The sequence below is a fragment of the Erpetoichthys calabaricus genome, chromosome 5, assembly GCF_900747795.2.
Source record: "Erpetoichthys calabaricus chromosome 5, fErpCal1.3, whole genome shotgun sequence".
Taxonomy (NCBI): domain Eukaryota; kingdom Metazoa; phylum Chordata; class Cladistia; order Polypteriformes; family Polypteridae; genus Erpetoichthys; species Erpetoichthys calabaricus.
The window spans coordinates 167,761,089-167,775,174 of NC_041398.2; the positions used below are offsets into that span (position 1 = coordinate 167,761,089).

The 14,086-nt window shown below is 33.8% G+C and overlaps 1 protein-coding gene across 2 annotated transcripts in view; it reads left to right on the plus strand.

Annotated features, from left to right (window-relative positions):
* Window positions 1-14,086, plus strand: part of anapc4 (anaphase promoting complex subunit 4) — an 84,474-nt gene that overhangs the window by 22,590 nt on the left and 47,798 nt on the right. For both annotated transcript variants that reach the window (XM_028802199.2, XM_028802198.2), the window contains exons 8-17: window positions 3,917-4,001; window positions 5,975-6,082; window positions 6,312-6,395; window positions 6,488-6,574; window positions 8,691-8,755; window positions 9,698-9,740; window positions 9,825-9,901; window positions 10,098-10,198; window positions 10,759-10,810; window positions 13,563-13,618. In XM_028802199.2, coding sequence (XP_028658032.1) covers window positions 3,917-4,001; window positions 5,975-6,082; window positions 6,312-6,395; window positions 6,488-6,574; window positions 8,691-8,755; window positions 9,698-9,740; window positions 9,825-9,901; window positions 10,098-10,198; window positions 10,759-10,810; window positions 13,563-13,618 — 758 coding nt within the window. The remainder of the gene's footprint in view (window positions 1-3,916; window positions 4,002-5,974; window positions 6,083-6,311; window positions 6,396-6,487; window positions 6,575-8,690; window positions 8,756-9,697; window positions 9,741-9,824; window positions 9,902-10,097; window positions 10,199-10,758; window positions 10,811-13,562; window positions 13,619-14,086) is intronic.

A 14,086-nucleotide genomic window follows, 5' to 3' on the forward strand; every position in this document is an offset into this window, starting at 1 on the left:
GCTCAACAGTCCGGGGTCTCCGTTGTCGCATTTTGCGCTTCATAATGCGCCACACATTTTCAATGGGAGACCGGTCTGGACTACAGGCAGGCCAGTCTAGTGCCCGCACTGTTTTACTACGAAGCCACGCTGTTGTAACACATGCAGTATGTGGCTTCGCATTGTCCTGCTGAAATAAGCAGGGATGTCCCTGAAAAAGACGTCTCTTGGATGGCAGCATATGTTGCTCCAAAACCTGTATGTACCTTTCATCATTAATGGTGCCTTCACAGATGTGCAAGTTACCCATGCCATGGGCAGTAACACACCCTCATACCATCACAGATGCTGGCTTTTGAACTTTGCGCTGATTACAATCTGGATGATCCTTTTCCTCTTTGGCCCGGAGGACACGACGTCCATGATTTCCAAAAACAATATGAAATGTGGACTCGTCAGACCACAGCACACTTTTCCACTTTGTGTCAGTCCATCTCAGATGAGCTCGGGCCCAGAGAAGCCAGCGGCATTTCTGGGTGTTGTTGATATATGGCTTTCGCTTTGCATGGTAGAGCTTTAACTTGCACTTGTAGATGTAGCGATGAACTGTGTTAACTGACAATGGTTTTCTGAAGTATTCCTGAGCCCACGTGGTAATATTCTTTACAGAATGATGTCGGTTTTTAATGCAGTGCCGCCTGAGGGATCGAAGGTCACGGGCATCCAGTGTTGGTATTCGGCCTTGCCGCTTACATGCAGAGATTTCTACAGATTCTCTGAATCTTTTGATGATATTATGGACAGTAGATGATGAAATCCCTAGATTCCTTGCAATAGTATGTTGAGAAAAGTTGTTCTTAAACTGCTGGACTATTTGCCCACGCAGTTGTTCACAAAGTGGTGAACCTTGCCCCATCCTTGCTTGTGAACGACTGAGCCTTTTGGGGATGCTCCTTTTATACCCAATCATGACAAACACCTGTTTCAAATTAACCTGTTCACCCATGGAATGTTCAAAACAGGTGTTTTTTGAACATTCCTCAACTTTCCCAGTCTTTTGCTGCCCCTGTCCCAGCTTTTTTTGGAACGTGTTGCAGGCATCAAATTCAAAATGAGTGAAGATTTGCAAAACAACAATAAAGTTTATCAGTTTGAACATTCGATATCTTGTCTTTGTAGTGTATTTAATTGAATATAGGTTGAAAAGGATTTGCAAATCGTTGTATTCTGTTTTTATTTACGTTTTACACAACGTCCCAACTTCATTGGAATTGGGGTTGTAAATTTAGCCACCTACTGAAGAATTGTTTTCCGATTTGGGACATCACCGTTGGGAGGAATGACAAAATGCATTCAGAAAGTGCGTTGTGTAGTGATGGTAGATTCATTGTTTTTGAAGAACGCTTTGACAGCAAAAGCACGGTGCACACCAGACCAAGGCATGTTGCTGACTGAAAACTACATGAGATCACCTATCAAAGGACCCAGACCCCATCCCACTCGGCTGCCTCTACCTCGCGCAATGACTTTGAGAAATGTGGTATTTCATTTTGGCTTGCCCTGTATAAACAATTTGAGTACTATTAACACTTTACATTATCAATGTTTATTACAATCAATTTTTATTGCACCAGTTTACAAACCTGTATACCATCTGGAAGTGTTCATGCAAACTTCCATGTCTTAATTATTGATAGAAAAGGGAGAACAATTAAAAAAAAAAAAATCATCTTATTTTGGTTATTTGTTTCTGTCCAATCATTCTGCTAAATATACAGTGTATAACTTTTATGAAAGTGTAATACTATTGCATCTGACTCTTTTCCCAACAGAGATTAAAAAATGTTTGGAAAACATCCTGTTGAAATTTTTACAATCATATTTTACTTTGTAATCTCTTATTAAACCACTTCAGATAATCAGAAAGTATAGCTTTTGCATGGTTTTTAAAATGTATTTTTATTTTTAATAATTTAATTGTGTGCTGCCTCCCACAGTTCCATATGTAAGTGTACTGTGCTCATTTACATGGAGTGATTAGTGTGAAAGTCCCATACTTGGACAAAGGCACTATTCTCTACTACTTCAGATATTCATACTGTTTTAACTTGAAAATGGCAGTGTGTTTATAAGTAGAGTTGCTTATCCATTCAAATGTGTTCATAATCTTTTAAGCAACATAGCTTCATTTTATTATATCACTAGGGGGCTTCGCTTGCCAACCCCTGTGTTTGGTTAATCGGATATACAACTTAAATTTTTTTTTTCTTTGGAATTGTTTCAATTTCATTATTTGCACTTTTACTTTAAAGCTTCATTAAAAACAATATTTTTTGGAGACACATTGTGACAAAACAACATATAACTGCCCGTGAGTGAATATTATTTCTGTTTCTCTAATAAATAATCCGACTTTTTCTAACGTTTGTCCCTGTGATTTATTGATTGTTATAGCAAAAGCTATTCTCACGGTAAACTGTAAACATTTTAATACGAATGGCATATCATGATCTCCTTTGGTGTGTAATGTTATTCTTGGAATATATACATTACCTTTCTTTTTGCCTGTTAAAATTTTCATCGCTTTTCCGTGATCACCAATATACACCTGATCGAATTGTGTATTCTTTGAAATTCAACTTATCGTTGCTTTAACTGTTCCGGGACCACAGATTCTCATAGCGTATGGTCCATTATTGTGTAAATCCACGTTTTGTGCATTGAATGATGCGAATGCGAAAAGACTTTGTTGTCTACTCTTTACCTTTTATTTCTGACCTTGATTTGTCCTGCTATTTTTTTCGATTACACCTGGTTCTGATGATTAATCATCTTTTGTTTGCGGTAATGCAATCTTTTCTATATTCTTTGATACTGTAGTGACTGACATGATAAAGTGTCACAAAAGTTTTACTTGAACAATCGCCGACTTCCGAACCCCAAACACAACTTTCTAGCACTCTCTCCAACCCCTCCTCCCCCAGGTCTCGCCCCCCCTTACCGCATCAATCAATATCCCACTATCAGTCTTCCGTGCTGTAGTCCGCCCTCTGTCAATCGGACTGAACAGTCACTTAAAACCAAAAAGGTCTCAACCTGGCTGGGACGTTACAATACTTTCGAATTGTTACTGTTTTCATATTCTGTACCTTTCTCTGCATGTGTATCGCGCCATCATTTGTTTGAGCCTTTCGAATTCCACTGCTTTCATAATCTCTCATCTGCCTTTTTTTCTCTCCAATGCCTTTGAGTCTCTATTCTCCGTATTGTCCTTATATGCCTTATATGTGCTGAGACCACGGGATATGTGTGTACTACGTGCTTTTACACTACCGAGTGTTTTTTGATGGGTGTGCTCTTATATGATATCTTTTGTAAGTAGGGCATGTCTTGCAAGAATCTCATGTTCCAAGTCCCCGCAAGACGGCCCTGGGACAATCTCTTGGCACTAAGTCTCATGTTTACGGTCCCTGCGAGATGCTCCGTGGCAAGTCTCTTTTGTCTTGCGGATCTTTTAAATGTCTTCCGAGAACTTCCGAGAAGATCACGTATCGCCACTTTGCTTTTGCTTTCCAGGATTTTTTTTTATAATAGAGAGATATAGTGAGGTTAATGGGGTTTATGTATGATTTAATATAGTAGTATAAACAATGATTTGACTACGCACCAACAAAAGCATTTATTAACAAATGTGCACATGACAAATGAGTGCAGCTATTGCGAGTCTAAATACTATTTATATGGTGAAACACTGCTTATTTAATTAAGAATGTGGGATGTAAAAAGAATGCATCTGGGTATTAATTTGGTTATTGCATTTATTAGCACACATTTTTTGTTGTACTCTAAAAAAGTGTAAATGTGTACTTTATATGTTTGTATACATTTATATATAAAATGTATTGATCTGAAGCTTATTTGTGTGTTTCATGCACAGGCTTAACATTCTTGTAACTGGAGGAAGTGGAAATATCATAGAGTTTTATGCATATGGGATGTACAAGATTGCTACATCATGTGGGGTGAGGTTGAAATTAATAATTTAAGTAATCAGTTTTTTTTTTTTTTTAAGTAAACGTGATGTATGTCTATTCAAATATTTTACTTGTTAAAGCCCATAGCTTAACAGATCGATCTAATAATATGCTTAATTTTCCCTGTGTGTTTGGCAAGACTTAAGGTATTAAATTTATGCAGTGCATGTAGTGTCCCCTTGTGGTGAAATAAAAAGGAAAAAGAGGTTGACTTTTTCAAACTGTAAAAGAAAAGATACTATGTTGTAGATCTAATGATTCCCAAGAGAAGTGAAAATGTTAAATATTTTTTATTTTTTAAATTAAAATTATACTGAAGTATAATTACTTTAAGATTAAATCTACAAGATGCATTGCATTGTAATGTCACTGATACAGTATAATCAAATAGAATTGTTGGTTCACCCCTTTAAGCATCACGTTACAGTAAATGCACCCCACAAACAAAAACTGACATATTTTAGAATGAGTGCTCCCCTGACCAAGTTTAAAACGTAAGGTTGGATTCAAATATACACATCAGAGAAATGTTGGGAATCAAATGTCATGAGATGTATTCTTTTGAAATGCTCAAGATATTAATCCCTGCCAAAATGGTTTGGATATTGACATGTTAGTGTATTGAATTAATGAAGTTATGAGTTACACTTTCAAAAATGTGTTTATAGTATGGTTATAAGTATATTAGTAATATAATGTTAAAAAAATTCTCACATACATGTATCCTCATTCATTAATATAAGCTAAGTTTGAGTTATCTTTCAAGGAAGGAAGTTGTAGTTCTCAAATGATACAATGCAAGCACAGGAAAGTCCTGTAAGATTAACACAGAAAGCATTTAAGTTGGACACTGAATCAGGATCCAGCAACATGCTGCTAATAATGAAAGAAATTTGTATAAAATCTTTAAGCAAATAATAATAATAATAATTCAATAAATAAAGAACTTCATTCTTCTCATAGTCACTTATTGCTCTCTGATGCCTTGAATTTGCCTTGAATTTCAGCTGTGTGCATATTTATTTCAAAGCACTTATTTTGGATATTGATAAATAAAAATGCTCATTCATTTGCTTGAGGGTAAATATTAGCTGACTCAGCATGAAGTCATTTCACTTGTCTTATATATAAACGTCTACACGTGGAAATGTGTGTGTTTGTCTGTCTGTCCATCCCGGAAGTGCAAGGGTACAGCAATGAAGCTGAAAAAGCTGGCAAGGCGGCCCCAGGTTAACGAGTTGGAAGAAGAAAGAAGTGTGAGGCTACAGCATGAAGCCCAAAGAGCCGGCAAAAAGGCCCCAAGTTAACAAGTCGGAGACAAACTTGCTTACCCACTGATAGACAAGGGGGATGAGCACATCCTCAAAACAAAACCGCTGACTCTGCATTTCAACTTTTTTTCTGACTATTTCAATATTTTCTAGGAGCCCAGACTTTTTACAGCACGGGCTTACACAGCTAGTATAATAATAACATTCCTGTTATGAGTTTGTTTTTCTCTGTTTTCATTTGGTCATTGATTTTTTTTTTTTTTTTTTTTGCATATGCTCAATATAAGGAATGTATTAAATATACTGATGTTTAATGGTATTCTAGGCCTAGTTTCCTTTTTAAAGAGTGAAACTAAAATGAAATTATTGGAAAGAGAAACATCGTGTCATCATTGTAAATAACCACAGAAGGCAAGACAACCCCCAGAAAAAGTCAAAGTTGATTTGTTATTCAGATTTAAACTAGATTTACACAGGACCTTTTGTCACTTCTTGCCAAAGTCTGTGGAATATTTCTTGTGTTTTAGCTTGGAATTTAAAATAACTGAAACCAAGTCTTTAAGATATGAGATATTTCGCCCCATAAACTGCAGCACTTTGTATCTTATTCCTCCAGTGAAGTTATTCCTTAACCAGCTAATAAAAGGGTTTAATTATGAGGAGTGTTTTATTTCTCTTTCCTTTTTGTAGGTCCCTGGTACTTGTCAGGGTCTGTGTTTATCCAGTGATCTTAAGTCTCTCTCACTTATTACTGAAATCAAGACTACCACAAATGAACGTGAAATAGTTTATCTTCAGGTAAATGTTACATATTTTTATATGCGGAATTACTTTTTTTCAGTATGATAGAAGCAAGACTGAAAATAGCAGAAAAGATAGATGACAGTATAAATCCTTACAAAATGTTCTAAATTATTTCAACATGAGACTTTTTATATCTATTGGGTATGTTGCTTTACTCTATGGTGTTGATAAATGTGATCTGATATTTTAATGTAAAATGTGAATTTGGTTATTCTTGTTACAGCTTGATACCAGCTTGCTATCAGATTACCTTCCAGAAGTAACCCGAATGGCTAGAAAGTTCACACATATATCTACTCTATTACAGGTGAAACTCTTCCAAAAATGTTGTAATTCATTAAATATTTACACTTAATTCATATCTTTTCCATTTATACTGATTTATGATTATTATTACAGTATCAAAAATTGTCACTGACATGTATGTGTGAGGCATGGGAAGATATCCTGATGCAAATGGACTTGAAGCTAACAAAATTTGTGCAGGTCAGTTATGTGAATGCCTTGCCTATTATACAGTACTGTACGTAAAGCTGAAAAGGTGTTTGCATCAAAGTAAAATTTTAACTTCTAGCAGCCAAATAGTCAATTGAAGTAGCTGCATATTAATATACTCTATATCTTTAGCTTTCTGAGGGAATTAAGCAGCAAACTTAATCGAAGTCCGTCTGTGTGTTTATGCTCTCTCTTCAAACTAAGGTTACAAATACTGCCTGATGACTACTCTTTACACTACTTGACCTTGAGTACTAAGAAAGGCACCAATAAATAAAATGTATTATTATTATTATTATTATTATTATTTTGTATGCATCAACTTTAGCAGTGGAGTTGTTTTGGAAAAAGTAGAGAAGTTCTGCTTCCTACATGACCTACAGATGGAGATGCAGGCACAGCGATGATACCAAGGTAGAGATAATCTGGGAGCTGTACCCCTTTCTGATTTGTAAATAAGGAGGGAAACGTTTATGAAAGGTGGATGATAATAATAATAATAATTTTTTGCATTTATATGGCGCTTTTCTCACTACTCAAAGCACTCAGCAATTGCAGGTTAAGGGCCTTGCTCAAGGGCCCAACAGAGCAGAGTCCCTTTTTGGCATTTACGGGATTTGAACCGGCAACCTTCCGATTGCCAGTGCAGATCCCTAGCCTCAGAGCCACCACTCCGCCTGATGAAAATGAGTTGTAGCTAATGAAGGTAAAACATGAAGCAAAGTTGGATAGAGTGAAGATGAGAAAGGTTCATTGTTTGTTTGGAGTGTCGTGGTGTTTGTTAATAACCAAGGAGAGTGGAGAAGAAAAATCTTTTTATAGGTCAAACTTGATAAACTCTGAAAATGGCTGTTAAACTAGTAACGATGATGATGAAAAATTGAGTGTGAATGCTGAGCATTGATTATCTTTACACTGTTTTACTGAAAAACTATGAGTATTTCAGAGTGTTTGTTTTGTGCATGTTTAGTGTACATTAATTATTAAAGATACAAAATAATGGTTTGGAATCTGAAATATTCCAAACTGAGCTCATAGCAATTTTGTACCATTTTTATTTATTATTAGGAGTCTACATTTTCCAAAATTCTTTGATATAGTGTTGTGACATCCGTTATCACAATGCAGTTTTTCTTATATCATTGTCCTGTTTAAACCTTTGGCATACAGAGTTTTGAGCAACACATCTTGTTTAATGGAAGATTGTCTATACCTACATAGGTTTAACACGCTGGTCTCTGTACTTGTATTTAAAGTTTCCAAATCATTGTTTCAATTTTTTCACAATTTTATAATTTATTTTGCTTTCTGTCATTTCACTGCAGTAGGAAATTTACATACCCAATATTAAATGTTTTACTTTGAATTTTTTTTTTGTTTTTTTTTTTTTTTTTTTTTTTTTTTTTTTTTACAAACACATATTATATGCCTGAAAATGTTTGTCCCCCGCTTGTGTATTCTTCATCTGATGATGATTTTGGAGGGTATTATTCACTTACACACAGTCAAGTTTACTCTGCCTGTGATGTCAGAAACCAGGAGGTGCAGGAAAAAAATGCAAAATGTCTTCTTTGTAGAAATAAAAAAAAATAATTTCCTTTCACCTTTATAAAAGTGCATGGCAAATCCTGTCAGCATGACTGTTAAAAAAATCTGAAATTGTGTGCTTGTCATGTAACAATATAAACTCAACAAAATCAGATCAACCATGGTTTGCAGTATTTGGTGTTCATGAAACATTTGACAAGCACCTCTTATTATTTTTTTTAATCCTGTTGGCAGAGTTTACTGCACGTATACCCAGGGGAAAGTGTTTACGAGATGCAGCCTGCTTGATTTGAATCCAAAAATTAAACAGTTGTTAAATTTAAACAGCTATTGCAAGCTAATAATTATATTTTAATTCTGCACCTTAAAATGTTATTAGTTTTATTGTTTGTAAAAAATTATTGCTTGTAAGTAAGCAAATCTTTCCTCAGGTTGCATATAATTAACTGTAAAACTTCCATTTTGTGTCCGATATTTTGTTGGAGTTATCGGATGTACTGAAGATGCCAGAGACCTTTTGTTTCTAAATTGTATTTCATTTGTAATTTTTATGTTTCAGGAGAAAAATACGACTACTTCAGTCCAAGATGAATTTCTGGAACTCCTTTTATGGGGAAAAGCAAGGTGAACATTCTGGTTTCAATATAAAGTGAAAGCTCAAATAACCTAATTATTTTAAGAGGTTTTAGTACAACCATATGACACAAAAAGGCTCATAAATTAAAAAGATCGATTGCTGACCCACTAGGGATATGGAGAGAATATTCACAAACTGTTTAATTCTCCATGTAGTGCTTTTCATAGAGTAAAAAAAACATATTGACAACTAATTTAATTTAAAATGAACATGTAAAATAGTATTTAACTATTTAGATTGATTTAGTATTCCATGATGCAGTATCTTACACTTAATTTTAGTTAAGTTTGTAAGATTCACTCTTGTGAGTTTAATCCCTAGATCAGCTTGTAAGGTTTCTATTTTGTATAGCTTGAAAAACTGTTTATGCTTAGTGCATTTCTTTTGTTTGTTTTCTTACTACATACATATTTTGCTGTATACATCCATAATTTCCATGTGATGTACTTTAGCTTCACATTGAGTACTTTTGTACTCCAGTCCTTGTATTTTCTGTTTAGAGTGTGAATGTATTCTTTTATTATTGTTATAATAGTTTGTGTTTGCATGTACTTCATATATTGATGACTTTGGCAGATTATATATAGAGTACCATAGATTTACTTTTATAATTTATCTGTGTATTGATAATACTTTTTTTATCCACAAAGTTATGCTGGTAAAGAGATCTGAATATTTTAATTTCTGCTATTCCCTTCTTTTGATAGTTTAATTTTTACAGTCATTGATAGATAGATAGATGTAAAGTAATCTTAAAAAGTGAAGTCCATGTGCAATAGTTACAGCTGTAGCAATTATTTTGTGCTTTAGGGATTGCTTGACCTAGTCATTTTGAACTAACAGTAGTGCAATATGCACAACTATATGATAAGTTATTTTTCTTTAACAAAAAATTACTTCTTTTTTTCCTTCTAAACATATACACACAGCCCTGAACTGCAAGCGTTATTGATAAACCAACTGACAGTGAAGGTAAACTTTTGAAAATGTTTTCTGTATTTTGATGTCCTTATACGTAGTTTTGAAATTTAGCTAATTAAACATGTTTTTAAATAGGGATTAAAGAAGCTTGGACAGTCCATTGAGTCTTCTTATTCCAGCATTCAAAAACTTGTAATTAGCAACTTGCAGAGGTAACTCCTATTCTTCCTTTCGTTTTAATATAAATCTAGTGACCTGATAGTAAAGTTCAATGCAAAGATGGCAAATATGAAGGGTGAATTTATTTTTTTCTTCACATATTACATCTGACCGAATTATTAAAGTAATATAAAACATTTTAAGACTTCTTTTCATTTTGATCTTGCATAAACATTTTGTTTTTGTTAGTGGTTCAGAGGCACTCTTGTATCACCTTAGTGAGCTCAAAGGAATGGCATTATGGAAACAAAAGTATGGACCCATTGGATTAGACTCAGCCAAGATAGAAGGTATGTTCAAACTGGGGGTGCTTTATTGCATCATTTTTGAACACTCATTTGATTTACAGAGAAACAAAATTATTACTACAGGATGATCCTTGCCATTTTTTACTTTAATGATGAAATTGTTGTTTTTTTCCCAAATATGCTAACAAATACATTTTTGAAAATATGAAAAGGTAAAAGAAGTTCATACTTAAGGGCACTTATTTGGATAAATGTAGGTGTAATTTCTCTGTTTGTGTGTGTCTGTGTTTTTTTAAAATAATAATATATAAATGGAAGCTGATATTTCTTATCAATTATTCTCCATAGTTAAGCAAATTACTCAAATTACAAAAAGTGGTGACCACCTTATATTTGTAAGGTCTGGGTGACTGATAAGAGTTATAACATACCACATGAGTATTAACAAAAAAATAACTTTGTAAAGATTTTTATAATATTCAAAAATTAGATTTCTAATTTGCTCATTCAGCCTAAATGTATTTAAGAAATGTAACAAGCTGGGTTTACCAAAATAAATGCTGATCCTGGTTTGTCGTACATCCTTGATAATTATCTTACAGATGCAGTCACTGCAGTTGGGTCTTTCATTCTCAAGGCGAATGAGCTTTTACAGTGAGTAAACATACAAACATTTTCAAGTTTATCAGTTTTGAAGAAATTCATTGAAATATTTTATTACGTAAATAGTTGGTGGATCAAGGTTTATATTAATGCATAGCTTTCTTTACCTTTAAAATCACTAACATTAATTTTAATAATTTTTACTTAATTAAAAATTATCATTAAAAAAATTTAGTTTTTAACTTGCAAATCTGACATGTAATTTTACCTTAGATTTTTTTTTACTTCATTGTTCTCTCTTGAATTACAATGGTTTGTGAATTATAAATTTAACACAAATCAGTCTTTAAGTGCTTCTCTGAGCTGGTGTTGGAGAGTTCTAGTTTATAGTCTATGGGAATACTTGATTTTAATATGGCAATGCTCACAAACTGAATATTTAATATTAAGCTCTATTTCTTCACTTGAAAATAAATATATCTTTGGATAAAATCTTTCTGTATTTTCAATTATAATAAGCCAAGTGGTCTAAATATCTGTATGGCAAATGTGTTTATTGGTATTCTGATTAAGTATTCTGAATATTTGGTGAAAGACATTTAATGTAGGAAAAAAAAAACTCAAATGGTTTGTCGAAAACAGACTGTTAATTATCTTGCATGATAATTACACTTCCCAAGACACTAATGGTAATTATGTTGCACTGTTTTTGAATCAACTTGTATTAATTAGATAAACATTCTGCAATCTAAGCTGTGTAACATTAAAGTGAATTTAGAGTTTTCTGCACCCAATCAAATACCGTGTCCTTCAGATCATGTTCAGTTTTTTGTCATTTGAACTTACATGAGTAATCTAAGACAATGTACATACTGTAGTTTCATTATGAAATAAACAGATTACATCATGATGATATATTGTATTTGCATGAGAAGAGTTACTAGACTCTTAGGTTATTTGTGTAATTAGTAGTAGTATTGTCACATGTACAGACTACAATGAAATTCTTACCTACGCATTCAACCAACATACAACACATCACAATGCTCCAGCATCATGATAAAGTTAATTTTATTCAATAGAAAAAGCAAATCATCTTACCTCATGTTCAGTTTTGCTCAGTGTTCTTAAAACCTTATGGGAAAATTACTGAGGGAAAACTCAAGTATATTTAGAGGGACTCTAAAAGATGAAGTGAAATCACAGAAATAATCTGAAGTAATAGAATATTATCTTCAATCAAAAAGACTGAAGACTCTTACTTCTTTGCAGGAAGGAATCAAAATGTTTTTATATGTATGTTGCTGGAATTGAAAATGTAAATACTGAGAGAATATAGTGTATTTAAAATGTTTTCTGACCCCTTCACTTTCTGCACACTTTATTGTGTTGTAGATTTAATTTTACTTGGATAAATTTGGCATTTTTGCCCATCAGTCAATACTGAACGACCCATAAATGACAAAGTGAAAGCAAGTTTTAAGAAAGGTTTGCACATTTATTAAAAATTTTAAAACTGAAATCTTATTTATGTAAATATTCAAACCATTTTCTGTAGCACTCCAAACTGTGGTCAGGTGCAAATTAATTTTCTTTAATTATCCCTGATATTTTAAAGTCTTGACTGGTGTCCACCTGAGGAAAATTGAATTGATTCAACGAAGTTTTGGAAGGCACACTCATGTATTGTAGATAAGGTCTCACCATTCGCACTGCATGACAGGATAAAAACCCAAGCCTTGAAGTCTAAAGATCTCTCTTTAAACCTCTATAATAAAATGTGTGGTGTGGCATAGATCAGAGCAAGGGTAAAACCATTTCTAAAGCTATGAGTTTTCCCAGGAGCACAGGGACCTCAATAATTGTGAAACTTAAGAAGTTTGAAACCACCAGGACTCATCCTAGAGTTGGTTAACCGGCCATACTGAGTAACTGGGCAAGAAGGGATTTTGGTCAGGGAGGTAACCAAGAACCCTATGGTCACTCTTACAGTGCTAAGTCATCTGCTGAGACAGGTGAAACTGTCGAAAGGATGACCATTTCAGCCGGACTTCATCAATCAGTTGTTTATAGTAGAGTGGCAAGATGGAAGCCACTCTTGAATAAGAGGCATTTTACAGTTTAAAGGACTCTGAGACCAAGAGGAAAAAGATTCTCTGGTCAGATAAGACAAAAATTGAAGACTCCAAGCACTTTATCTAGTGAAGACTAGGCACTGCATGTTATCTTTATATGCCATCCTATGGTGAAGCATGGGGTGCTTCTTCGTGGCAGGGACACAGAAACTGATCAGAACTGAGGAAGGATGAATGTACTCAAAAACTGTATGGTCCTTGGAGAAAACCTACCCTAGAATGCATTCAACCTCAGACGGGGTGACAGTTCACCTTTCAGCATGACAATGACAGTAGTGGCTTAGGGACAAGTTTCTGACCCTCCTTGAGTGATTCAGCCAAATCCCAGTTAAAAACCCATAGAAGATGTGATGTCAGTTTTTTAGACATCATTATGGGTTATTGAGTGTAGATTGGTAGGCAAAATGGTAAATGATCACACAGTGAAGTGTGCAGAAAGTTAAGGGGTCTGAATGCTTTTTGAGTCCACAGTATAAATACTTTGAAATCCATATTGATTACAAGCTTACTTTAAACAGTAAGACAAAATAGCTTATCTAAATATGCTAAACTTTTTTTCTAAGACAGAATCTTCAGCTGAAACACATTTGACACCTGAAAAATAATGTCATTATTTTGGGGAGAGTGCCCAAAAAATTATTTTAGAATGTAATGCTTTATTTCCACAGAGTTATAGACCGCAGTATGAAAAACTTCAAAGCATTCTTTCGATGGTTATATGTAGGTAAGTAGGATGATACAATCAGTCATTTTTTACATGCTAATAGTATCGCTGATACAAAATTTTTAGTAATAAGAGTAAAATTTCATCATTTTGTTTTTTGAATCAGATAATGTTGGTTAATGCCGAATTAATGTTGAATGATTGGATTTAATGTTCAATGTAGAAACATTATACTGATTTTGTTGATGTAGTATCAGATAATCTGTAAATTGTACAGGAGGCTTAATTTCTGTTTTATATCTGCCATATTATGTACTATCGTATGATCTTGATACTGTATTTGTGATCTGAATAGTTGCTAAATTGTGTGTAACATACAGAATAATAAATGTGATGTCCCAAAATACTAGTACTTTATATACACTCAACCATGATATTGAACTATTGTAGTGTGTTATAGACATTTTTGTAAAGTATTGATTTGTTCATTCATTTATTTATTTTATTTTGTTTATTTATTCATCCCAT